General features: G+C 38.5%; 3 protein-coding genes across 5 annotated transcripts; 1 reads left to right on the top strand and 2 right to left on the bottom strand.

Moving 5' to 3' along the window:
• Positions 1 to 5,900: 5,900 nt before the first annotated feature.
• On the bottom strand, positions 5,901 to 10,423 carry mrm2 (mitochondrial rRNA methyltransferase 2). Its single transcript, XM_051388875.1, has 2 exons — positions 10,041 to 10,423; positions 5,901 to 7,469 (listed from the first exon to the last, which is right to left on the bottom strand). The coding sequence occupies exons 1-2, from the start codon at positions 10,354 to 10,356 to the stop codon at positions 7,039 to 7,041; spliced, it is 747 nt and encodes a 248-aa protein (XP_051244835.1). The 5' UTR covers positions 10,357 to 10,423; the 3' UTR covers positions 5,901 to 7,038.
• An 843-nt stretch (positions 10,424 to 11,266) lies between these two features.
• nudt1 (nudix (nucleoside diphosphate linked moiety X)-type motif 1) lies at positions 11,267 to 16,292 on the top strand. The gene is made up of 4 exons (XM_051387218.1): positions 11,267 to 11,466; positions 11,573 to 11,729; positions 13,557 to 13,702; positions 15,574 to 16,292. The coding sequence occupies exons 2-4, from the start codon at positions 11,578 to 11,580 to the stop codon at positions 15,744 to 15,746; spliced, it is 471 nt and encodes a 156-aa protein (XP_051243178.1). The 5' UTR covers positions 11,267 to 11,466; positions 11,573 to 11,577; the 3' UTR covers positions 15,747 to 16,292.
• Positions 16,051 to 26,815, bottom strand: snx8a (sorting nexin 8a). Of its 3 annotated transcripts, XM_051387201.1 has the most exons (14): positions 26,553 to 26,815; positions 26,388 to 26,454; positions 25,555 to 25,682; positions 24,768 to 24,897; positions 23,704 to 23,894; positions 23,260 to 23,380; positions 21,980 to 22,116; positions 21,749 to 21,829; positions 21,491 to 21,651; positions 21,177 to 21,306; positions 21,013 to 21,081; positions 20,237 to 20,386; positions 18,115 to 18,264; positions 16,051 to 17,607 (listed from the first exon to the last, which is right to left on the bottom strand). In XM_051387201.1, the coding sequence occupies exons 2-14, from the start codon at positions 26,422 to 26,424 to the stop codon at positions 17,527 to 17,529; spliced, it is 1,566 nt and encodes a 521-aa protein (XP_051243161.1). In that variant the 5' UTR covers positions 26,425 to 26,454; positions 26,553 to 26,815; the 3' UTR covers positions 16,051 to 17,526. The 3 variants fall into 3 exon arrangements, with proteins under 3 accessions (XP_051243161.1, XP_051243162.1, XP_051243163.1); XM_051387202.1 differs by lacking the exon at positions 25,555 to 25,682; XM_051387203.1 differs by lacking the exons at positions 25,555 to 25,682; positions 26,388 to 26,454; positions 26,553 to 26,815 and having other exon boundaries at positions 23,704 to 23,922.
• Between the last annotated feature and the right edge of the window lie 128 nt (positions 26,816 to 26,943).

Consider the following 26,943-nt stretch of genomic DNA (forward strand, 5'->3'; position numbering starts at 1 on the left):
CCAAAAGACTCCCCTGCTTCCTCTTTCACTTTCTAAGTAATCCGGGTGGGTTTCTGTCATTACCTGAGATGCTAAGTGGGTGAATTTTACTTCAAAGTCTTGGATTTTATAAATATTCTTAATTTATATAATTACAGCCTAGCAGACTTCCATAAGATAGAAACAGTGGCAACCCAAGTGTAATTTTGCTCCAATAACTACATTTTCAACTTTAAATATAAGAAAATATTTGCTTTTCTTCTACTACAATGTGTATTTGTGAGTAAATAAAAAGTGGTTTATCTAATTCATAGTACATTTTTAGGTTTTTGGGGAGTCTTTTGCAATTCAGCCACTTGCATTCACTTAAGTTGGAGTACAGATAATGTAAGCTCCTCTGTCCAATATGTAAACAGATACATGAAGTAAGATGTCACACAATTAGCCCTTGCACCATCTGTCTTCTGCCCAGTCTTCATTCCCAGTTGTATTTTCTCATTTTTCTAACCAGCAGCAAGCAGATCGGCCCCACAATTCCCACAAGATGGCTCCCCACCTGTCCCATGACAAGTTAATTAAATCGAAAAGAAAACAAAAATCCAATTAAAACTTAGATTCCATATTTCTTTGCACAGAGCCCTTAAGCTGAGAAGTATTGCATGCATGTAAATGCCTACTCTGAAGCAATGATGATTCATCATAAGGCCACTTATCATTGCTTTGTTCACTTAGGACCAGCACAAAGTGAGGTAAGAAAAATGTCCCACAATCACACAGTGTCACTGCAGAGATGTAACATAAAGATGGAATTGCTATCACTGCAGCCACGTCAACTCAAGTCAGGTTTATTTGTGCATCCCAAAATCACAAACGATGTCTCACCAAAACACTGAGTGTCACGATAGCTTTGGGGTTTAAAGACACTGACTATGTAATCGCAGGGACCTTTGTTTCATGACATTCTTTCTCCCTCTCCCTTCATTTTCTGTCACCTTTCTGCTATCCACCATCAGAATAAAGGCAAAAATAATCTTTTAAAAGTCACACCATCAGCGGTTTCTGAATAGAAATTACTATTACTTTGTCTGAAATGTCATTTCTATGGCATTTATATTTTATCATTGAGTAGATAATCCAAAGAGATACTCAAACATACACACGTCTACGAGGGATCACCTGCTGTTTCATTTAAGAGGATACATTTTAAAAATATAAAACCTAAATCAGTAACACATCTTAGAATTTTTCTCATTCTATCTAAAGAAATATTACAACTATACTAAAAGAAATTTGAAGGAGAATTTTCTTGGGGTGTTTCATGGGCTCCAATGTACCCTCTCCTTTTAGAGTAATACACAGTAGACAGGTAGTTTGGGTCTATAAATATTTACAGACGGGGCTTAAGTGCAGCAGATATGGAGGGGAGGGGAGGGAGGTGACAGTTGTAATCCAGATCCACCCATTTCTCACACTTACCAACGGCAGCTTTCATGCAGCATTTTAAGGCTCATTTGAATGACTAAAATCAGCAGTCACTTCGGTTCTTTGCAGTGGCTCTGTCGACATCATCCACGAGCCAATGACCAGTTTGTAGATCCTTACAGCGGTGTAGTTGTACCTGGAGAAGTGGGTATACTCTTTCTTCATGTCCCAATTTTTTCCAAAGTGACCATCCAGCAAAGATAAACGCCCTGTGTTATAAAAAGTGATATGTACATCTACTGAATCACAATCAGTACTGGCACACAGGCTATGAGACAACTATATAATTACACATTTTGAACAAAGAATTTGTTATTTCTTACTCCATCCATGAAAAATGGACAACTACATCAGGCCTTTGCCATCCTAGGTAAACAAATTCAGCTAGCAGAAGACATGATGATGTACATAAGAGGGGATTTGAGATGGGTGTACCCAATGCTGACTGAATAATAATTAAATAAGTGGGTATATTCTGTATGCCTGCATATACACTACACCACTGGACCCTCATAGCAAGACAAAGTTGCATAATGAAAAATGGCAGTGCTTCACAGACAGCCTTAAGCTTTTCTAGTTATTTAGTTTTTTTGGATATTTCCCAGCATCATTATGTAAAATGGCTTGCCAAAACATCGACATCATTTGATTTTGGAGTTGACTCCTTTACTAGAATCTACACTGTCGTCTTCTCCGTTCACCAACAGCAAAATGTTGTAAATGATGTGAAGTAATCAGTATCTTGACAAAACAAATCATCTGGGTTTATGCAGATTAGAAATGGATAATGTCTTCACAAGAAAAAAAAAAGAGGTGTATCAAAAGAGGGAGAAAGTCAAATTCATACTGCTGATTCATAGGAAACATGATATTAAGATCTAACCATTATAGATGCTTGAAGTGTTTACAAGACTGATAAGTGGTCTTTTTGGTCTTCAAAGGATAGCTGATGATGATAATGAAGCATTATTATTCATGAGTTCCAGAGGGTTTAAAGCTATACTAGCGTTTAAATGGTTTGATAAAGAGAACTGCCACTTTTAGGCATAATGTTTTATCAGTTTAGACCTTCCCTAGTAAGTTTTTGCAATGACTAATGAAGATTAGTAACCAGTTGGTGTATCAATGGAGGAAAAGGCTGTTTGAAAAACCAATATTATATATAGTCCCCATCCTCCGCTTCCTCTCTTTCTACTGCACATCAATTTAAAAACTTGCCTTTATAGAGTTTTCTTTGCTTAAACCTTATACACTTAAAAGGTAAACGTCTGATAAATTATTTGAATGAAATCCACATTGGCAGTAGGAATGTTAACATAAGGCCATTAGCTTTCCATCTGCATTTAATTTCCATGCCTGCTCGTAAATGTCAGGCTTAGCTGATGTGGGGATGTAAAATAGTGCCACTGAGTGCAACCTGTGCTTTGTTTGTTCTCCGTAGCCTGTGTTTTGTTTTTCCCTTGTCTCTTTAACCCTCCTCCCACAACCATCCTTCACCCTGTTCGCAATAATGTTCCTGACATTTTTCTGCAGGACTGCAGCAACCTCGAAAAAGCAAAGATCATGAGGCGATTGCTTGATTATTCACTGACATGTGTCATTCTGTATGCTAGTGCCACAGCAGCAGAAACAAAACACCTGGAAGTTTTTGGCAAACTTTAGTACGTGATGGGGTGAGAATCACTGAAGCGCTGTACCTCCAATATCATGTTTGAACAGGCATGAATATTTTAATTGCACACTTCATTTTAAACTCCCACATTTTCTGAGAAAGTCAGTTGTTTACAGGGAAATTTCCCTGTGTCATTATGTCAAATGGCTTGCCAAAACATCGACATCATAAACTGCAAGTGGTACCAATAAAAAGAGTTGCAGCCCGCATACTGTCCTGAGATTTCAGATTCATTTATTTGTGAAGATGGTATGAAATTATCATCATAATAGTAGTCATTACTTTGTGTCAGTGAATGCCTGCTTGGCTCGGTCTGCTTACATTCAGGGACAGGCTCAGGGAATAATGAATGTTGTCAGACGAGCAATTCATTTTGGCAACTCAGGTCAGCCAAGGGAATGAATGGCACGATGGTAAGAAATGATATTACCATTGCTTTAATTTCCTGTCAATTTGAGACTTCCACTGTGTTAATATTAGAGTGTGTTTGTTTTTATTATTGAGACCGAGCAAACTTTCAAAAGGAACATTCTTCACAAAATGTTTGAATTTTGTTGCATCTCACAAACATAATTTGCTAGTTTGCATCCAGAAATGATGACATTTTCCAAATCACTCCAAAGACACCAGCCGTGCAGCATGCTCGCGGTGGAACAAGATCAATTCTGATTTCCAACTATTCAAGAGCTTTTCTAATTTTATGTCTTCTGCAGGCCGTTGACACCAGAGCAAATAACATCTGAGCACAAGGCGGATATATCTAATAAACCCTCACACAAGCAATTGTATTCATAATAACCTGTAAAGAAAAACAACCTTTATCCCAAAGATTGTGTTTATGCTCAACAATTTCCAGATAATACATTAAGGTAACAGTAAAAGGCAGACGATTATACTCATAACATATCATAAATTACCTCTTGCACATAAAACGACAGAAAATAGAGAAGGAACCCAGTGTTTTACCAGTTAATATTGACATATATTGAAATATGTCATATATAATCTTTAAACAGAAGTATATAAGCTGTTGTGAAGCCTGTTAGCATGTTACCTTGGATACCCTGAATAGCATTGCTCTATTACAGAGCATACGAACATATTCAACAACAACAAATAAAACACTGAAGCAGTTCAAAGAGGTTTTCCGTGCAGCAGATTTGTTTTCAAAACTCAGACAATTACAGAGACGATTACAGCATCTCGTCATCAAATCTGAATTGAAAATTTGCAGCTCTCCAACAGTTTTTCTCTCTTAATTTACTAATATTTACATCTGAACCTGCAGCTGGCCGGAGAAGAATGAATTAACCTGTGAATGAATCATCATTCATCCTGAGCCCGAGTGCTCAGCCACAGTGGAATTTACATAAATCCCACAGTAATTTGGGAATAATTTAAATCTAAATAGCAAAGGGCTGAATAATCAACAAGTAATGAGAAGTAAAATTGGTCATCTGTTCACATCTTTCACTATCAGCTTCATCAACAGGCATGGCTGCTCCCATTCATTCCAAACAATCATCTTTAGAGGTCAGTACCCCGTCAGTGCAGTTGATTTTACCAAGAGGCACGAATGTTTCAGTTCATACTGTTTTACTCATCACTCCTGAGACAGAAAGGCTAAATAGCAGTCTGTTTAATTTATTCATGTGAGGCATCTATTCCTTTGCTGCCATAAATGCAAATTCAGTCTTGATTAGGCTTACAATGTTCGCTTTGTGAGATGATCAAACTTTAAACATCAATTAAAGAGTAATCTGATTTCAATAACAATGATAGTCAATCTGTAATTTTAAAAAATATATTTTTGTATGATTTTCCAGTTACGCAAGGAACACGTATTCAGCTGGGACAGGTAAAAATGTAATTTTGTTCACTACATGGGCCACCCTGAAATTTAGTAAAACTCCTTATTGGCCTCCATAAAGTTTAATTGAATTGTTTCTTAAACACAATTGAGATTTATAATCGCCTCCCAAAAGGTTATTTCCATTTACGCACAGCATTCATAATACATAACCTCTAACTGTTGCTTATTAGGCCGGTAGTGGAACAAACTACCTAGGGCCAAAACATGTTGAGGGCTACCAAGAAGCCTGGAATTAAAAGTTTGTTTTTAATCTACAATTTAAATTTTTTACATTGCTTGTACAATATTATCGGTGGCTAAATAAACTACTTTCCCAGACTGCATCCAAAACAAAGCTAGAGCTTCTCATGGGTCTCCCCCCTCTACAAGCTGCAGATGGTTTAGTCCACTGTCAATAAGGTTAACCCATAAACTTTATGGTTAAAGCATGGTAATTACGCTGATGCTTTCTGGAGGGCTTCTAGGCAACCATACCTTTCAAAAAGCTGAAGTCAGGCTACCAAAGATCAGGGTTTGGCATTAATAATAACAGTTCGAGGGAAAACAGCTGAACACCAGATAACATTATCAAAATCCTTTCAAAAGACAAATGAGGGAACACAACTGCACCTGTTTTACAACAGTTTAATGCTGCTGTGTGTGTTGGCTTGAACCTATAGCTACCTGTAAGGTTAGCTTAGCTGGCTGTAACATTGAACAGTGTTTCCCTTCCTTCCACATTCCCATGTTACTGAGGTAGCTCGCCCTGTCAAACAGTAACTCCTTTAAAATCTTGCTTACTAGTCTTTTATTATGAAATACAGAAATCCTTTCTCAGTATAGAGGCTGGAAAATGTCGGTTTTCCCCTACCCTTAATTTATAATTTATAATCTTGCTTCAAGCAAACCTCACAGTAAAAGTGTCACAGATTTATTTTTAGTAATATTGGCTTTAAAGTGGTACAAAATAGGTCATTTCTGATTACCACAAAGAATGCACGTGTTTGGTTGTTATTCAGATATTTGTAAATGAGGTTACCATTGCCCATCTCTCTCTCTCTTGTCATTTCCTGTCATCTCTTTACTGTTGACTACAATTAAGGCATAAAATGCCCAAGGAAATATAAAAAAGGAAAAGACAAAGTTAATTCCACATGCATGAGAAATGGTGTATTAAGAAAGGAAGACAATCCATTGAGACTCCATATGCACAGGGGCCAAATCTCATTATCAGCAAGATCCATACTGTGAATCCCTGTATAGATTGCTGTGACATGAAATATATGAGTCGTGTCTTTTATAATGTAGCTCTGATAGGAAAATCCTTTTTTTAAACTCTGTATGAAAAGCACAGACACAAACAAAATAAAGAGTACTTTCCAAAGTGTTCAGCAACAGTGATTTAAAGATGAATCTTCAAAGAAATTCTGTCTACTGGGCTGAAAACATTTTCCCAGGTAATGGACATCTCTCCACTGTCAGAGAGCAGAGCCCGACAACACTTGCAGCGTGCCAAGCTTCAGTATCAACCCACTTCCCATTAGTCATGCTGTATGTGACTCTTATGTATTAGGTTTTCCCTTCATAAGCTCTCAATGAGAGAATGATTACATATTTCTACATGGCTGGCAGTGCAAATTATTAGCATGAGCAGCACTGGTAAATGACTTTGGGTAACAAAGCAAATACCAAACTGACTGTGTAGAACAAACACTGTGGGGCAAACAATAACTTGAGACAAGAGGCAGCGTTGGGCTCTTGAGGAATATCACTCCGATGATTCTTCCACAGGTTTACATATTACAGATTCACTGCTGCTACTGTGTTAAGTTTGAAGGGATAAAAATCAGCACCAACAGCATGTAATGTGTCTGCACCTGCAGCTGTGAGCCTTACTGATGCCTCAACAGTGCCACCTTTTGATCAAAGTTATAAAGTAAGCCCCTTAATGCTCACTCACAGTGTGCACTTGTGTGAATCCTCAGAAAAACACACACAACACATTATTCATTTAAGGATACACATTTAAAAGGGGAAAAAAAGACAACCCTGATCATTTTACTGGCTTTCTGTACATTTTAGCAAAGAAATATCTCTCAGAGGAATCCTTTCTGCTAGCGCTTGGCTTTAAAGTCCGAACACTACCGAACACACTCGAGAGTTTTTCCTGGAGTTTATGAGCGAAGATCCCGTCCCAGTATTTACAAAGCAGAGACCCCCCCGGCTGTAAGATCTTCTCAGCCAAGTCTATCAAAGACAAACACATGGTGATGAGTTTCTCGTGGTCCATCTCTCGGAAACCGCTGGCATTGGGTGCCATGTCACTCAGGATGACATGAGCCTGGCCGTTGGGGAGCAGCTCCAGCAGCTTGGCGTGCGTGGCGGGGTCAGTGACATCATGACTGGACAGGAAGTTGGCACCTTCCAGAGTTGGTATATTCAGCAGATCAATGCCAACAACCGTACCCTGCGGTAAGTCTGGATCTAGGATGCAAGAAAACATTTCAGTGATATTTCTGATATATGTGAGCGTGTTACTTCCATCACAGGCTGACAGCAAAGTGGTTATGTAACACGCATCCACCAGTGAGGAACTGCAGGTCTAACCACACAAACAAGAGATCAGTGTAATTATAATAATAGTATTATCTATTTGGAAAAATACTGACACTTAAATATACAGCCTGTGCAAACAAATAAATCTTCCAAAATAGTTAGTTTTGGCTGGTTGAATTCGTGGTTAGCTACAAATAGTCCAGCTGGTTCACTGGAAATGGGCTGAATGCATTAGTGGTGGTTTATTTGTCAACTTAAAGCTCTAAAAGTCCCATTAGGTGCTTTTTAATCCACTGGTTGTCATCTTGGTTGAGGGCTATCTTGGGGGTCCCAACCTCCACTAGGGGTCACCAAAGCTTTACAAGAGTCGCAAGGCTTTCTTGATTTCAAGGGGTGTAATGAAGAAAACTTTAAATATATATACACAGTAGGCCTGTGTCCCAGAATTTCATTCATTTCTGTGAATATAACTAAATTAAATTGTTAGTTATAGAGTTTAGATTATTATTTAGGATATAAATCAAAAACCTCAGGATAAGGCCACAGTGAAGGCCTGAACATAATATTTAAAGAGCCTTAACTAACTGCTCAACAGCTTGGTCCTGCTTTAGAAAAATAAATAGAGAATAAGGAATAAAGGAGAATAAAAAACTAAATTTGTCTAAAAAGGAAGCCTATTATAATGTATGATTGTTATTGTTGTCCTACAAATATCAGAAAACTCATCTCCAATGCAGTATTTACACAAAATATGTTGCTAAATATTCACAAATTACACAAACTTTCTGCAGTTGTTGTGTTCACTATTTGGGTTAATTGTACAGTTTATCATGCTTTTATTAGTGTACAATCACCTGAAAATATGAATTGTTATGTTATAGTTTTTATCTACAGACCACACAGATCGCCTGCTGTTGAGGCCGCCATATTAAATCACCATGTTTCTACAGTAGCCCAGAACGGACAAATCAAAAACTGGCTCTAGACAGGGCCATTCACATTTTTCTCCCTTGCACTTAGAAAGGGGTGAAGCGAGTGAGTTGCAATCTGCAAATACACTGCTAGATACAAAAAAATATATATACAAATTGGACCTTAAGGAAAAAGGTTGAGAACCGCTGTTTGTTTCACCTTATTGTTTATTTAATACTAACTTACTCAAAATGATATATAATTATTAGGGATGGGGCCGATCCGATCCCGTATCGGTATCGGGACCGATACCAGCGTAATTCACGTATCGGAATTTCCCGATCCAACCTTCGCAGATTTCCGATATCCATGAGCCATGTCTGCGCTTTAACGTTGTCTGCTGAAATGACTCCACAGGTGATTCCTGCCGGCCGGTCTGCTAGCTGGCTGCAAACTGTGGAATGGATTTCCTGAACGGAGGCGCAGCTCAATGAGACAAGCCACCGCTCAGGAAATCCATTCCACAGTTTGCAGCCAGATAGCTGGATAGCACTGAGCAGCATTGTGGCTAGCCAACATGTCCGCTGTGTGGAAATACTTTACACTGGAAACACCGCAGAGCAAGACAGCAAAATGCAATGTTTGCAAAGCCGTAATTCAGAGACGCGGAAGCTCCCTCGCGTCGTACAACACTACGAACGCAATCAAACACTTAAAAAAAACACCACACGAAAGAGCACGAGGATTTTTTAGGCGAGCTGTCAGGAATCACTTCTGGAGTCATTCCAAAAACAAGTTAAACTCCAGACAGACAACGGGAAAGCTAAAGGGATTACCGTGTGTGTGTGTGTGTGTGTGTGTGTGTGTGTGTGTGTGTGTGTGTGTGTGTGTGAGCGAGTGTGTTAGATGTTTACAGTTATTGCACTTTTCTTATATTTCAAGAAATTATTTGACATTTGGGGAATTTAATAAATATTGACATGACAATCAATTTGAAACCCTTACAGTTGCATATTTGTTTTCAGAATGGGATTATTCCTGTTAACAGGATTTCCTGTTTTTCTGACTTCCTATTCTGACCTTATACTTACCTCAAGTTGCCTTTTGGGACATACATGCACACATACGTACTTATCATACTTGCCTGTTGAGGAGTAATAATGATAATAATAATATTAAAGAAAACAGAGCTCTGGTATCGGAATAGTATCGGTATCGGCCGATATCCAAATTCAGGTATCGGGATCGGATCGGAAGTGAAAAAATGTGGATCGGTGCATCCCTAATAATTATATATGTTTGTCCTCACAAAAGGTGCTTCAGATTTTCTTCTTATCTTCTAAGCAGTCACTAGTTTCCATTAGTTAGTATGAAAATCAACTTGTATAGATTTTTAAAAGGATGTGAAATGTAGAGCCAGTGTTTAGTTTGTCCCTTTTGGGCTACTGTACAAAACATGGCAGTTCAACATGTTGGACTCCAAGGTGGGGGGGGTCATCCAAAGTGTGTGTGTGTGTGTGTGTGTGTGTGTGTGTGTGTGTGTGTGTGTGTGTGTGTGTGTGTGTGTGTGTGTGTGTCCGCAGCTACCTGTCCCGGCTGAGTTGACCCTCCGGACCGCCACCTGGCTCCAGGCTCCAGGTGCAGCTCCGCAGTCCACCACGCTGTATCCAGGCTGCAAAAGCCGAAACTTGTCATCTATCTCCAGGAGCTTGAAGGCGCTTCTGCAGCGGAAGTGTTGTGCGTGAGCGGCTTTGACGTACGGGTCTTTGAGCTGCCGCTGCAACCAGCGCTGCTCGGCGGGACTTTTACCGTTTAACGTCTTCATCAAACATAACGAGGAGTGAAGACACCTCCTCTGCAAGGAGAGGCACCACATTGCTTCGACTGACTGAGCAAAAGTCATGTGTGTCGTATGCTAAACTGCGCTTGAGTGGAAATACAACTCGCCATTGGTCAAACTGTGCGTAATACGGATATATGTCCCCCTCTAAACAGTGATAACAATGGTTCCTACTTGGGAGCGTGGATGTTTTTCATGCATTCATCACATCTCACCTAGAGACTATAATAAAGTTATTTTCTATTAAAGGACATAGGTTTGGTGGGGAAGTCAGGCACTTTGCCTCTTTTAAAATAATCTATTTTAAATTTAATTTTATAGCATTTTTGTACTTTTTGTTGTTCATTTCAATACCTGTCATGTTTTACGTTCATACATTTCTAAGAATATCATCTTAATCAAGAGAGTTTTAAATATTTTATGTTAATATAATGTATATTATACAATAGTTCCCTACATCCTTTAGGCTGTGTATTGTACTCTGCACAATACCCTGTAACATTGAACATATACAGTTATCCATTCCAGTTATGAATCTGGACCATATTCAGCTTTATTGTATTTCATTATATTTTTATTTTTATTTTGTTATATTTGCTGTTTGTACTACATTTCCCCTGTGCTGCTGTGCCAAACTTGAATTTCTCCTACATGGGATCAATAAAGGCCATTGTGTTGTTATTATTATTGTTATTATTATTATTATTATTATTATTAGTGGTCGTAATTGTAGTAGTAATACTGTCAAAAGGTTGGTATGACCTGTGACCTCGTATTTTCGATACACTTATATATCTATTGATATTGATATAAAGTTATTAACTATTCATTATTATTATATTATTATTATTATTATTATTATTATTAACAATTATTTGTAAATATTTTGCATTTTTCATATGAACTGAACAGGTGAGAGGATTTGAATGGTTCCACCCCTGCAGTTTGTAGTCGAACCCATTTCAAGGTAACACAGTTCAGCTGATCTTTCAAGCAGGTGATGGGGCTGATGGCGCCAGTCGGACGCTGATCGGACCAATCCGTACTCTCGCACACCAGCGCGTCATGTGACGACGTATACACAGTGCCGCACGCGGGAGGCGTTGAACGTGCAGTGTTTAATGTGTCCTTCTTATTTCACTGTTTGTTTGGCGCGTTTGGTCAATTGAACGGGTGAGTGTGGTAACGCAGAGGCGGCTCCAGGCAGCCATTTATATTGTGTTTATTTAAAGTTAGACTCCCTCTCCTTCCTCTCCTTCCTCTCCTTCCTCTCGGACAGGTGAGATGTTGAGCTCCAAGCTGCTGACCCTGGTGCTGGTGGTCCAGCCGGGCAGAGTGCTGCTCGGCATGAAGAAGAGAGGATTTGGGGCTGGGAAGTGGAATGGCTTTGGGGGCAAAGTTCAACATGGAGAAACTATTGAAGAGGCTGCTAGGAGGTAAAATTAATGTCCACAGTTGAGCTCAGAACCCTACAGTGTTAAGACCCTTCCTTATTTTAAAGTTTATTAAAGTAATTATGTGAACCATAGTGATGTTTGGGGTATATATAGTATGTTTGCAGGTCAAGGCCCCAATTTTATTTAACGTTTTTTGACATAAAGCAGTAGAAAATGTTATATTATCCCTCTACTTAAGTACAAACAAAGCCTTCCTTAATTTTCGGTTCTGTGTTTTCTTACAGATTTTAGAATCTCTTGAAGAACAAAGAAAGTTTTAGAAGATTTGTATTGCATCATGTCATCCCATTGTAGATATGCTTACACATTTAACATGCATACATAAAAATAAGTTATGGAGCTGTATTTTTGCATTTAAAACCCAACAGTGTGTATTTATTTTATGTAACAGCATAGGAGGTGTAGTGTTCAAGTGTTAAGAGGAGGATGAGAAAAAGAGAAAATATAAGCTGGGTTAAGATGTGGTTGTTGTTTGTAAGCTTTACAAAATAAGCAGTTGTTGAGTCTGAACAGTGTGTGATCATCAGTCATCAGCAGGAAATTTGTTCCAAAGCTGAAGGAAGGAAGCCCCGAAGGCAATCAGGTCGAGCAGCTCTCCATATGAAAAACAGACGGGCGTTGTGTAAAGAATGTTGGATGGGTAAATAAAAGGAAAATCTCAAGACTGTGTTAGTAACACTTTGGAACAAAAGCACTCGGGACAATCCTAGTTCACTGTGTCAGTAAAACACTTTATGATGTGATTCCTGCGCTGTCTCAGGCTGATCAAAGAAAAGGTCCCTGGAGGTTAATTCTCCAGTCGGGGCCCATGACCAAAAGGCAGTGGGTTCAGATCTGGGGCTGGTCCCCGGGCGCTGTACAGTGGCTGCCCACTGCTCCGAGTACTTAATAAAGTTGATTCTATTCTGTCAAATTAAGTCATTTAGACAGAATCCGCTGGTGTATTAAAACGATGTTGTTTTGTGATATTGTATTTTTTAAATTTAAAACCCAAACCACTAGATAGCAGCGTTGTAAACGTGAACTAAGGGCTATAATGTCAGATGTTACAGAAATAAAATAATATAAATGTGATAAATGTAAATGCAACCAAAAGTAGACTTTTAACTCAGATTTTATAAATATTGTGGTGTGTTCTTTGCACTATGACAGTTTTACTAAAATTAGATTTTTTTTTTTTAGCCCAATATGTATCATGTTGCTCACAGTATTGTAATATATTGCAGTATATTGAATCATAACCCTTGTAACATGATACATATTGTATCTCCAGATTCTTATACATACACAGCCCTACTGGTGTACGTGTACTTTCTGAGCTGTGTGTCTCTGAATGGAGATTTCTAAGACACAAGATTCAAATCTTGTAAGCTATGTCATAGTGTTTGACTGTATTTAACTTTGCTTTCTTTGCATGAGATGTCAAAAGGGAGACAATAACAAGGGAACAAGGTGGTTGGTGGTCGGTGGTCAACCTTGAGGGAAGTAGCGTTGTGGGGGAAGCAACGCTGAGCACTGAGAGTCGGCTGCAAATGATTGTTCTTGAATGCAAGATTCTGGCAGATTTTTAAAAATCAATCTCCTGTTTTATTTTTTTGTTTTGACATTTTGACACGGACTTTTATAAAGAATCAGCGAACATTGTTGGCTCAGAAGAAAAATGACTTTGTTGGCCACGCACATACATTCCCTGTCTGGGGATCACTGGTATCATCACTTTGCTATCTTCACTTGCTTTTAGTGTCTGTGTGAAGTGTCCTAAAAATACACGTGATCAAACATTTATTTGATGTTTTTAATTTTTAGAGAACTGCTGGAGGAAAGTGGCCTCACGGTGGATGCTCTTCAGAAGGTCGGAAACATCAAATTTGAATTTGTTGGAGACACAGAGCTACTCGACGTCCATATTTTCAGAGCCGACGCTTATAATGGAGAACCAACAGAATCAGATGGTATGTTTTCACAGCACCACACTGAACATGTGACACAGCTGAAGTCTCCAAAATGTGAAAAGTGATAATTAAGCGAGATTTTAGACAGCTGGAGCTAAAAATCTTTAATGGGAAAAACTTATAATATAACTTATTAAAACAATTACTTAAAGGTCCAGTGTGTGACATTTAGGAAGATCTGTTGGCAGAAAGTTAATAATATATGCATAAATATGTTTTCACCAACGCTGTTTCTACAGTAGCCCAGAAGGTACAAACCAAACACAGGTTGGGAGCAGTCTGCAATTAAACCGCTAGATGACACTAAATTCACACTGGACCTTTTTAAAAATAGAAATTCCACTTGTTATCTTGGAAAATCATTTTTATGCACTTTGGAGGTGAAGAGGAACTACTATTTTTGTTGTACATAATTCCAACTAAGACGCAAAATTTTCCCTTTTCACTTTTGGTTCCCCTTAATCTTGACTTCCTTTAATGTTATCTCAGTGTGGTAGCAGGCTTCATGGCAACTATAATTTTTGCATTGAAGTTTGAGAATCAAAGCAGTTTATACACCATAATGATCCTTGTAAATTGATTGAAACACAGCTTATTAAGTTTTAATAATTTTATTAAATTTGTTTAATCTTAAACTCATCTACAAATGCCTTCATAAGCAGGCTCCCCAGGGGCTCAGTGATCTTGTGGTTCCACTCATAGCTTGAGGCTCAGTAACACGTGGAGCATCTAACAGGAATTATAAGGTGCCCTTTATAAATCCTCATTTGGGGAAAATGTGGAATTCCTTACCTACAGAACTTTCTGTGGTCAAGGAGAGCACGTTAGTTGAGGGGAAGAATCTCTAGTGTGCTCTCGGTAGTAAAGTTTAAAAGACTAAATACACAATGGCAAGAAGAGGCCCTCAGCAGAGGGAATGCAGACGAGAGAAGACAAACGGCCACAGGGTGAAGAGATAAAAGGAGGAAAAAGCTTGAATGAAATGTGCTGAAGTTAGTGCTGAAGCTAAAGGACGAGTGTGAAGTTTCAGAAGCAGTCTGAGCAAGTGGTCATGTTTAAGAAATCACATTTTCTACTTCACCCACAATACCAGATATTTTTTAAAAAAGCAAGATGTTTTGTAGAACCAGGAGAAGCCAAACCTTGGTGAAAGTAGGTGGGGGTTTTTTATTGAGGAAATTGATGCCAAAGTTCTCTTTTTTTTTATGTATTTTCCAAATTTCACAGTTGGGAAGCTTTGTTTATCCACTTGTAAAGAAAAGAATTAATCATCCATATACACTTTTTGGAATTGTCTTGGCACTTAAAACAACAATACGCACGTGCCCACCTGTGCTCTAAATTGACTGTAATTGGTTACTATAATGAGTCTTCCTCTCCATACTGGCTGGGAAGAAATGGTTTCTTAGAGCAACTCCAAAAGTTTTTTAGTACGCCATTCCCTCTTTTTGCTTAGCAGGGAAACACAAAGAGGGATTTTGTGCTGAAAGGACTTTGATTTGTTCACCTGAAGCCTCACAGTAGCTTCAAGTGAGCTTTGAAGGCATGTTTTTCACAGAATAAAGACATGGTTGGTAAACCATTTCATTGAACATATGGACATGGGAGTGTTGTTTAAAGACAAACTTCTAAAGACACAAACCATATATTTTTACTGAATTGGAAGTAGTTTTTGATTTTCTATTTAAAAAAGAACACTTTTTCTTCGTAGAGAACAGGTAAGATGAATCAGGTTGATTCCAGCTATGTCCTGGGCATTGATTGAGAAAGGTCAAGAAGTGCCAAGAAACTGGGTGATAGTTGGTGATAAACTCCTGCAACATCTCAAGGTAGGGGATACAAATGTGTCTTGTTTTGTCTTTGTTTTCTAGAAATGAGGCCTCAGTGGTTTGAATGTCACCAAATTCCTTTCAGTCAGATGTGGGCTGATGACATCCTGTGGTTCCCCCTGATGCTCCAAAAGAAGAAATTTGTTGGATACTTCAAGTTTCAGGGGCACGATGTGATTCTCAGCCACAGACTGGAGGAAGTGGAGGAGCTGTGAGACAACCTGGAGGGGGGGAACTGAGTTTCTGAGGAAATTTATTTTAAAAAGTACCAACCTTCCAGATTTCTTCCTTAAATGTTGAAGATGTCCCAGTTCAGTTCAGTTTCATTTGTGGGAGGAAACAGCAAGAGTCTGAGGACTCAACAAAACCACGTTAACTGTACATTGTAGAGAGTTTACATGTAAAAATACTGTAACATAGGGATTCAACTTTTTCTTTAAATATTACCTGCTGAACATTTTTTTTCAATCACAGTTTAACTTGAAAACAAAAACAAATCAAAGCAGCAGTACACTAAAAGAAATAGCCATTGTGTCATTTTATTTTTAGAATAACTGGTTTAACACAATTCAGCAAGGATCTCTTGAATAAAATATTTACAATATCTACAGTAGTAAATTTATTGTGTTTCATATTCTGTGCAAGTTAGCTCGATTCTTGATAATACTTTTTTTTTCACAAACAAATGTTTCATACTGTATGTTACTGTATACACAGTATTCTTCAGAAAATAAATGTTGAACTTTGTGCACACATCCTGATTTGTATACTTGCGTCACTCATTTCAACACAAATTTCAGTTCTGTGTATTTTTAGGTGATCAGTTGGTGATGAGCCCATATATGGCAATTGTCCCTTTTTGATTTTTAATATTTGTTGTTTTCAGAAAACAATATATAAGTTCTGATAAACTGTATATGTACAAATACAAACGTTTTCACACCAAATATCTGAAAAGCAGAAAGTCTAATAGCTTTTAAAGTGAACAATAACCAGATCTTCTTTGCCCTGATACACATTATTACATACATTGCAATCATGTCTGTAACTGTGAATAATAATCATCTATTACAGTGATATGGCCAAACATCTTGATAAAAAAGTAGTGATTACTGAATTTGAACTGTGTAGAATCCTGTTACATGATTTATTGCACAGCTGTGTATTTTAGTGAATTTATATCATATCTTTGGTGGTGAATCAATAGCTTATAGTGTTACTGTTGACATTATGCCACTAATGCCAGAGGTTGTTTTTGATCTATAAATCTCAATATTTCCCCTTTTGTTGTGTTGTATACTTTTGAGCATAAGCCTTTCAAAAATAGCTTATAAAATAAAAAGGGGAGGGCAAATATGATGCTCTACATAAAAGTAAACACTTTAACATTATGAGAAATAGAACAATTGTCCCTAAAAGTTTAAAGTATGCTGCTACATATCCTTATAAACTAAAATCTGTATCAAAAATACACTGGTCTAAAGTTATTCAGTAAGTAAAACCAAAACCCTTGATGACTGGAGATTTAAAATAATCTCATCCTTTAATAAAGTAAAACTCAATTTTTTTCAACTATCTTAGTGTATAAAACTTCTTACAAAGGTTAAAAATGGGTGATTTAGGGTTTTAGTTGGGATGCATGAATATACTTCAAGTCTCACATGCTGACTGCTCCCTTATAAAATAACATTTAGAGTAATTTCCTTGATTTGGAAATTGATTTTTTTTCCTTATCAAGCAGCATGTAATGGTAGATGCATGAGCCCACTGTCTTTCCCACTCACACGATTGTTGATCAACCCCAGAGTAAGTTGAGAATCCATTTACATTAAATATCCTCTTATTGAATGTATTGTATATTGTTGAATAGACAACTTTATAAAAGGAAAAACATTTGTGTATTCAACAGTTTTCTTTAGCACACAAAGTTATTGTCCAGTTTGTGATCCTCGTCAGCGGCAGTGTTTCTCTCCTTCCACCTCGTGTTTTTAGGTTTCAGGTGGGTGGTTTCAATCCATTATTACCACCAAAGAGACACCCAAGCTTTGGCTGGAGTTCATTCCACACCTCTCCCATCTGAAAAGAAAGCAATAAGTCACTTCTCTTTATCTAGATTTCCATAAAGCTCATTATACTAATAGAATTAAGTGCATCAAAATATTGCTTAGTGGTTTGCAGGTAATCATTTTCAGGAAACAACAACAATTAAAATGATCTTTAAGTACTGAAATATCCACAGAAACCTTCTCAGAATGCCGCCATATTGGCAATTGAGTGGAAAAAAAAAAGGTTCGGCTAGAGGCATCTAACCAAAGAAATATATCCTGTGTGCTTTATTTGATTTATAATAATTATTTAAATATAAATAAATAGGCAAAGGCATATGGGAGATTCATTTGTTCATGTGAAATGGAAGCCATCTTAAATCCTAGACAGGCAGATTATCCCTCCAGTGATACCATCCATCATTATTAGTTCTTTCGTTGGAAGCCAATTTAAAACTGATTTGACCCTCCTGGAGCGGTACTGTGTCAACGTAAAGAAGGCTCTGTAGAAAAATGATTTCCAGACAAGCAGCCTCACCTCTCTGTGTCCTTGGACCTGGGAGTTAACAAAGGCCCCCAGAATGTGGGATGTGATTGGAAGGTAGATGAAGATAAGCTGTGTCTCTTGATGAAGGCAGAACAGGGAGAAGTAGTTCCGCAGCTCCATCGTCTGAATGGCGTTTTCTTGCTATTAACAGAATAATAATAATTAAAAAAACAAATTGTGAAATTGATGCCACTTATTAAATGATAATAATCCGATTAAAAAAAACCTTTCTGAGGGGAATTTTTCCTCCAATGATACCAGAGATGAGACGAGGCCGATAAAGCTCTGCTTATATTACCAAAACAGGGTGATGCCCATAAGTCATTCCATTACATTTTAATTGGCTCTAGATTTGAATCACAACTTAACCATTCCTTAATCCTGTTTTTTACCAACTCAATCACTGTTACTGACACCAACACTGGGGTCTTCACTAATAAAGAAGCCCCATACGAGCTTGCACCAGGCAATGGAGAGAAACAATCACAGTTATAGGGCTTTGCATGGCAGGGTGCATTATTCTCAGTATGTTACTCTACTATTACTAATATCTGTTTTTATTCTACCAGTAATGTCGGTCTGTCTGTCCGTCTGTGAGTTGGACTGAAATCTCAGGATGAATTTCCATGAATATACAAACACTCATTATATTATTATGAATCCCACTTCCTCTGGCTTCACATTTGTGATTTTTGTGAAATAACTATGGACTATGCAGACATTCATGTTCGACTTTTTGACTAAATGGCTGCAAAACTTCAGCTGTGTTTAGCGCTAATTAGCAAATGTTAGCATGCTAACAAACTAACATGGTAAACATAATACACATCAGCATGTCAGAACGTTCATTGTGGAGAGTGGTAGCAGGCTGACATTAGGAATTAGCTCAAAGCGCCACTGTGCATAAGTACTGTCCTAGAGCTGATAGCATGACTGAAGTCTTGTTACATCAAGAGGACTCATTTTCTTCTGAATAACGTCACTGGACCCACATCTATTAGTTAATGTGCAAATCTCCTTAACTCAGTATTTTCTGCTTTAAAAACGACCAATGTTTAGGATTTAGTGGCATCTAGTGGTGTAGTTGCAGATTGCAACTCCCACACTTCACCCTCCCCTCATTCTAAGGTAAAAAAAAAAAAAAATAAAACAAAAAAAACCCAACATAATTATAACTTATTTTCAGGGGATCATAAACTAAAAACATAGATTTGCATATTATATTCAATTTCTGCCAATAGCTTGTCCTAAATGTTACACACTGGACCTTTAAGGCCCTAATCAGACTTATGGCTGATTACTGTTTGTTAATGTACCTTTAAAAATACAAGGCTGCGCATTTCTGATAGCATATCAAATATGGAAATAAACAACATCCTGTCTGTTGATGTCATAATCTAAACACCTCATGGAAAGAGACTTAAATTTTCAAGTAACTCAATCACAGTTAATACGGTTGTCGAAGCACAAACTGAAGGTGCATTAGTCAGAAACCGCCAAAGTATTTCATATCGTTTTTTCATTTTTTCATACAAATTTATAACCACATATGCCAAACACAGAAGAACCACACTGACTAAGAGGGACTAACAGTCACAAGATGAAAACCAGCAGGGATACGACAAAATACCGCAAGTTGACAAATGCTGTTAATTGGTATTAAACCTAGTATGACTCAGCTCTGTACCCATGTTTGAAATAGTGATTATGTCCATTCAGAGTTATTATTGTATCTGCCCCCCTACACTGAACATTTCAATAGAAAATCAAGGGTAACCATCCCAATAGAAAATATACTGAAGCATTAGAGGTACTTGTGCTGTCAAATAGTAAATTCAGTTGAAAGAGATTTTATGGTTATTGATTTAAAAACTGGAAAATGTGTGATAGTGTGAGAATATTTGGTACAAACTGTATATAAAAAAGCTTTCCACATATCTCATATCACTTTTACTCATACCCAGTGGATGTTGTGAGTGTATTGCCAATAGATATGCTCAGGCCAATTTAGCATTTTATTTATCAAGTACTAAATGACTTCAAACAGTATGCTCTCAGTCAGGAAGCATCCCGACAGCCTCAATATGTGGAAAGAGAGAAACTGTGAGACCACCTGAACAATTCGAGATTCCAGCTGCTCCACAGATGCCTGCTCTTTGGGCTGCACCGTGGCACTCATCATCTGCCTCTTCATCACACTGTACTTGTGCAGAGCTCTCTGGTGCTCGTGGAGCACGCCCTTCTCGTGTCGCTCACAGAGATCCTAGAGAAAAGCACAGTCGCATGAAAGCTCTCCTCATTTGCCTCAAATTGGGACGGTAATATACAGACCAACAGCAATACACAACAGCCAAGGATGATAGGAGAATTGTTTGCACAAAATATGAAATTACCATATATATTATAGTTAATAGATTTTGTAGAGGCTGTGGAAAATGCCACTTTATCTGCCCACCAGTCTGTCTAATCCTCACAACCCACCCACTACTAACTACATTTTCAAGTAAGATGGACTGCTTGGGTTGGGAATAATAATAATAATAACAATAATAATAATAAACATGGAGAACATTTACATAGGGCTTTATCTTGACACCCAAGTGATTCGCAGTGAATGGGGGAAACTCATCTCAAAAATCTCCAAATGAGGTGCATTATTGTTAAAATGAATGAACCCAATATCCTGAAATTTGTTACTAATTGGACCAGGATTTACTGAATATACAACTCCTTGTTGTGTCTCTCCATCATAAAAACTGAAAATTCATTTTATTGCCTTGATGAAAATAGTTTTGCGAAAAAAAAAATCACCTGTCAGGTAATATTGGGGACCCTTGAAAGTGGAAAGGTAAATGAGCTCAGCAAAGACCAAAAGTTTAAGTGACTCACTCTGTACGATTGCAGCAAATCCAAGAAAAGATTCAGTTTTTCCACAACATCATCCTCTTCCCGTCTGCCCTGAGGACATTAGCAAAACAACATTTATTACCCAGTGCCAGTTTTGGACAAGCACAGCAGAGCAGGTGGTGGGGATGAAGGACTGAGGGCTGTACCTGCTGAGCAGCTTTGTCGGACAGCACAGCAAACTCCACAGACAGACTCTTCAGAGACTGACGCAGGGTCCCCCAGGTGCTTTGTGAAGAGGCCAAGGAGGGAATAGACGAAGCATCTAAGCCCAAAGCGCTGCAGAAAACAGCGTTATTACAGAGGCAGAACGTAACAGTGCAGTGTTCTAGCTGCCAAACTAATTTCAAGCTAAAAACCATGAAGACACAGAACAACACAGAGGATTTGGAATCTTATTGTTTTCCCAGTCCAAAACCTCTGGATACTGGAAGACTTTAACTTTATACCGATAATGAAATACCTGAGCTCTCTGCCAAACATGAGAAGATCAGTTGCATTCTCCTTAGAGCGCTCCGCCATTTTTTCTGCTCTGTCCCGCAGCTTGTGGAAGCTGTTGTGAATATTTCTAATCAGCTCTCTGCTTGTCGAGAACTGAGCCTGAATGTCGGCGGGCAGATATTCCTACAAAACAGATCCAACAAAGCTAATTGAAATTTTAAATGCAGTTGTTGATTGGTAAATGTTTGGTGGGTTTTTCCACTGTGCATATGTGACAAACCTTTGCCTGGGTTGCAATTCTGTTGGTCATGAACTCATCGCCCGTTTTCTTGTAAGCGTCACGCAGCTTAGTCTGAACATCCTGTTTGTGAAGAAGGGTGGGGAGTGTGTGAGTGGAAAAAGACACTGAGTAGCTGGAACAGGATGTGGTGCACTGTCAGACATCATGATGATAATGCTTATTGTGCAACAGCCTGGGGCCACAGACCGAGGCAGCAAAAATACAACATACGGAGCCATTGAAGGTGAGGAAGGTCTTGACCAGCTCATCCTCTGAGAAGAAGGGATGCCTTGCCACCAAGTTGATGAATCTGCCAAGAGCACGTCTCCTCCCCTCAATGAACTCACGCTCAGAGACGGAGGTCAAGACTGTGGACAGATACCAGAGGAAGCAAAAATCTATCTATGGATTCGTTTGACGAGGAAAGAAATGAGAACACATGAAGCAGTTGTACAGGTGATAACGTTGCTAGAGCTGTGGCAATAAACTATTATATAAACTATAATTTATATAATATATAGTATCACTTTTAAATAAACAGAAACATAAAAGGAGAATTCCACCAATTGTATAAGTCAATGGCTGCCTACAGGAAGTGAGCTTACCAGACCTCTATCTCGCTCCTCATGCTAACAGGATAATACACCCAAATGAACAGTGAACTGTCTGTGGTTAAGTTGCATTGTGGGCAATGTAGGCACCAGGTTTTTACAAAAAAGAATGCATGGAACTAAAAATTATATATCTTGTGTTCTTTTTGCTGCATCAATTTTAATACTTCTTTTTAACTGCTCATCATGACAATGTTACAGAAGGGCAATGCAAAGTCAGTGGAGTACCCCTTCAATTAACTGCATGTAAATTTTATGTTTTCAGGATCTTACTGACATTGTGAAAAGTTCCTCTGCACTTAATGAAAAAAGGAATAATCAGATACACATTGAAGTATCATCATATATACACTAGTACAATGAGGGGAAAAGAGCACAATTGACAGGGCGACAGATTTACGTGCGTGGTATCTTTTTGACATATTCTGTACTCGATGAAGACCTCTAATTCAGACGTGGTTTAATCAAGTCTTGTCTGTGTGTGTGTGTGTGTGTGTGTGTGTGTGTGTGTGTGTGTGTGTGTGTGTGTGTGTGTGTGTGTTGACATAATTATCATTCCAAAGCTACAATAAGTTATTGTGAACTGAAACAGGCTCATTTTACACATCACTAGTTTCCTTGTTTCTTTCAGGCAATAACTTTGATGAATGGGGGGGGGGACTGTGTTTGAAACAATAGAACCTGCAGAAACAGTTTATAAAATTGAACATTTATTCTTTATCAACCAAAGAACACTCAGCTACCAGGACCCCCTGGATATTTACAGCTGACCTTTCACTAAAAGCACATAAACCCAAATAATAGGTCCAGAAATAACGACTCTAAGATGGAGGAAATGCAGAAACAAAGAAATACAATGGTTACTGTGTAGATGTCAGAGCTCACACAGAGTAAACATACCTCCTTTTAACATTCTTTTAGGTGGCAGGGCTGGGACCACTCTGTAGGCAAATCTCTGAAGCAAAACCTCGTGGAAGACATCAAAATCGCTATATCGTCGGTAAACTGATATTTTATAACGCTGAAAAACAAAAAGCAAAGAGAGAAAATGATCAAAAAAAGGGGCAACATTAAGTTTTCTATTGGAAAATTTAGTCACATGGTTGAAATCAGTGCTTTTCTTTAGGCAGACTGCAAAACATACTGACACTGATTTCTGCAGCAGTACAGCCATGTTGTTAGTTCAACCCAATTAAATGCACACATAATTGAGAAATGGCAAGTTAAATGAGAAGATGTCACTAAATGTCATCAAAGTGAGGATAAGACAAGAATACTGCACCACTAGTTGAGGTTTTTCTAACACAGTCATTTCCATACAGTAGGATTTATGGGATTCCTTGCCTGGCTGGTGACCTGATACTCCACATGTTTGAGGAACAAGCCCTTCTTCTCAGGTATGAGCTCCACCTGGACTGTGTCTCGGGCCAGCAGTTTGTCCAGTGTCTGGGACATCGTCAGTACGTCCTCCTGTGCTGGCTGCATCCTTAATGCCCTCAGGTCCCTGGGCTCCCCGAGCTGAGGTTTTGGTAACTCTGTCAAGCACACAACCAGCACCAACTCCTAATATTTGTTTTTGATGAATAACAGATACATCCAGAATGAAATGAATTTCCTAACTGTCAGGAATGCTGATGTTAAAACCACTTTTGTTTTTTCAACAGCTCACTACGTGTCTCGCTCTATTTGTCTCTAGTACTGTGCCTGGTGCCCGTGTGAACTGTTATTCATCCATTCCTGCACATTCCTAGAAGGTCATGAATTTGAATGTGATGTACTGCGACAAATGCAGAAAACTTGTTCTTGTACAGACGAGGAAGTGGCATGCAGCTAGCTGCCATACTGGCCACACCTGAAATAACAGAGAGAGCCTTAAATAATCACAGGAGGTTGGGAATGGATCTAACTGAAGCCAGCATAATGGCTACCTCTATGAAAACCATAAAATTCCCCACTATCATCTTCCCACTGTGGACCTAGAGAAAAAATGCAACACTTAAACATAGCTTAGGCTTCTCTACCAAAATAAAATAAAACAAATGATGCTGAATTAAATAAAAATGCTCTCTTTTCTTCTGCTGCAAAAGAGACAAAAACTATGGGATGGAAATGTATATTTTTGTACAAATACACTAAATGAAGTGCCCTCCTGTTACTTTATAACTATTAGTATATCAATAGCAATGGGTGGGTGTATCCCAGTGGTAAACTATCACAGAGAACTACTATTATGAATGAAACCTTGAGTCTATGCGAGCTAATAAAAGAAGGACATTTGCCCTGTGCATTTGAAATATAACAGAAGAGGGATGACTGAAGTTGCCCTTAGACACCGAAAGGAATGATCAAGCTACTCATTAAGCAGAGGCTTTACTGCTCTCTGCCGTCACTGTAACACTGTCATCTACCTTGTATGCAGTTCTCCAGGAGTTTGGGGCTTGGTTGCTTTCCTTGCTGAGCAAGAGCAATCAAAGCGAGCGCTTTGTAGAGTGCCAACTTGCTCAGGAATCCATCTGTGGAGTCAACATGCTCAGCAATCTGAGAAGGACAAAGACAATATGACGTGACCGTCACCGTTTTTCACTCCAACGTCTAAATTCAACTGTGGTTAGCATTCCTCCATGCAAAAAGTGCTCACTAGACACAAAGGCGATGATATGCTGCAATGTCAGGAAAAGGAAAAATTCTACTGAACTATGAGCTGGCTCTGAGATAATATTGCACAGACTTTACACACTCAGAGAAATTGCATAACACTAGCCTACATCTCAGTGTTAAAGGAACCAAATCTAACGGCAAATTATTTAAAGCCCCTGTCTTTAACAGTCCGCTAGCCTACACAAAGCTTGTAACACCTACCTGTTGATAGGACGTTACACCTATATCTAAACTATCTGTATTGCCTAATATTAACACATAAAACACAATGGCTTATCAGAATCGAACAAATATTTGCTCAAGGATATCATATAGTGAAGTGTTTGTTTGATTTATGTATGTATTATTTTCATTAGAAAAACACAAGTCTCAGCATTAGTTAGCCTTAATTTGAAATTTTTAAAATGTTATTTACTGTTGTTTGTGCTGGTTGCTGCCTCTGTCATTACAAACTACAGTTACGTGGCAGCTTTTTATAAAAAGGTTGCATTTTCACATATTTGTCCCCCACAGTACATTAAAGTGTGAACCCCTCACCTGGCCTAAAACCGCCTTGGAGAGATCGGTCCTGTGGAGCAACCGCTGAAAAACTTCAACCTGCACTCTCTCATCTGTCCTACAGCAGACGGCCTCATATACTTCCCTGTAATAGGCAGGAACTGAGCCTAAAAGAGGAACAACATCTACATAGCATCACAACCACTCCAAGAGATATGTCATATGCAGCGTACTCCTCATGAAAAAAAATCCCCTTAATAGGAGGACCTTACTTCTCCTACATCAGTGGTACTCACTACTGAGGTTATCACTTTTTATGGGACTACTCATTTTATTTCCCCATCATATGACTTCATATCATCTATAGTCAGATATAGTCTTGCTCTGATAATTTAAAGGTTTTCCAAAGCTGTAATATTTTCAGCCACAATATAAAACATTCTCAGTACAACCTTAAGGGTGCAATGCAGAGAGATGATTTCAGTATATGCCTGCTAGTGTGCTGCCAAATGCACTCAACTGTTTTTTCACGTGGCAGGAAAAGAGCATCAAAACTTCAAATAAACCTTTTGCACCTCTGGAATTACCCTTAAAAGCAACATTCACAATAGGCAAGTCAAAACAGGATCAATCATTGAGGGAGGGGATTTAAGATGAAGCAACTTAATTCCGAGATCTTCATGTACTCTAAAGTTCTCATTGGTTAGTTCACATCGCGACCTCACCGAGCAGAAATATCCACATTTTTAAACATCTAAAACAACATTTGTTTTACCGGTTTGAGACCGCAACACCGAACAAAAGTGCAAAGTAGTTAGGAAATGATATGGCAACACTGTGGTAGGAAGACTAAAGAAGTTTCCGTACTGTACCTTCATTGATCTCTCCTGCCATGGTTAAGACTGTCATGTGAGCACAAGAGCACCTCCATGTGATTTCCTGCAAAAAAGAAAAAACAAGTAATTTATTTCTTAAAGTTGTAGTGAGCGCTGGTTAAAGTCCAAGTGTGGAGCAGAGCCGTATAACCTGACACTTACATGCACCGGTTGCTCATGAACGTGTCTTATCCATGTCTACATCTATAAATCCCGAAGATGTGAAGAAACGCTGGCTCTTGTGTTTATACCCCAGCAAGCCCCTGTCTCTGTGAACGAGCTGATCAGATAGTGCTGTCCACTCTTCACTAAATATTAAGGGAAATATTGTCTTATTTATGCCCGTTTATTTCCTGGTTTCACTTGTGCGTGTTAATTTGGTTTGATTTAATGTTCCTCATTCTTCAAACGCAAAGCCAACTAACGCTGCCTTCAAAGACCATTGTAAATTTCAGCTTCTCAGTTTCTTCTTCGTCGCGAGAATGACAGTCTACGGATTTGAAAACGAGCGGCACAACTACATAATGGGCATTTTAACATACCTGTTAAAGTT

This window comes from Dicentrarchus labrax, unplaced genomic scaffold (assembly GCF_905237075.1).
Source record: "Dicentrarchus labrax unplaced genomic scaffold, dlabrax2021, whole genome shotgun sequence".
NCBI lineage: Eukaryota > Metazoa > Chordata > Actinopteri > Moronidae > Dicentrarchus > Dicentrarchus labrax.

Excerpts from the sequence above, each read along its gene's own strand:
- mrm2 (XM_051388875.1), bottom strand. The coding sequence starts at position 10,356 with ATGACTTTTGCTCAGTCAGTCGAAGCAATGTGGTGCCTCTCCTTGCAG. Across the intron at positions 7,470-10,040 it reads GGTCAACTCAGCCGGGACAG|ATCCAGACTTACCGCAGGGT; the intron begins GTAGCTGCGGAC and ends CTTGCATCCTAG.
- nudt1 (XM_051387218.1), top strand. The coding sequence starts at position 11,578 with ATGTTGAGCTCCAAGCTGCTGACCCTGGTGCTGGTGGTCCAGCCGGGC. Across the intron at positions 11,730-13,556 it reads ATTGAAGAGGCTGCTAGGAG|AGAACTGCTGGAGGAAAGTG; the intron begins GTAAAATTAATG and ends TTTAATTTTTAG. Across the intron at positions 13,703-15,573 it reads AGAACCAACAGAATCAGATG|AAATGAGGCCTCAGTGGTTT; the intron begins GTATGTTTTCAC and ends TTTGTTTTCTAG.
- snx8a (XM_051387201.1), bottom strand. The coding sequence starts at position 26,424 with ATGACAGTCTTAACCATGGCAGGAGAGATCAATGAAG. Across the intron at positions 24,898-25,554 it reads CCAAGGCGGTTTTAGGCCAG|ATTGCTGAGCATGTTGACTC; the intron begins GTGAGGGGTTCA and ends TGTCCTTCTCAG. Across the intron at positions 21,307-21,490 it reads ATGTTTGGCAGAGAGCTCAG|CGCTTTGGGCTTAGATGCTT; the intron begins GTATTTCATTAT and ends TGTTTTCTGCAG.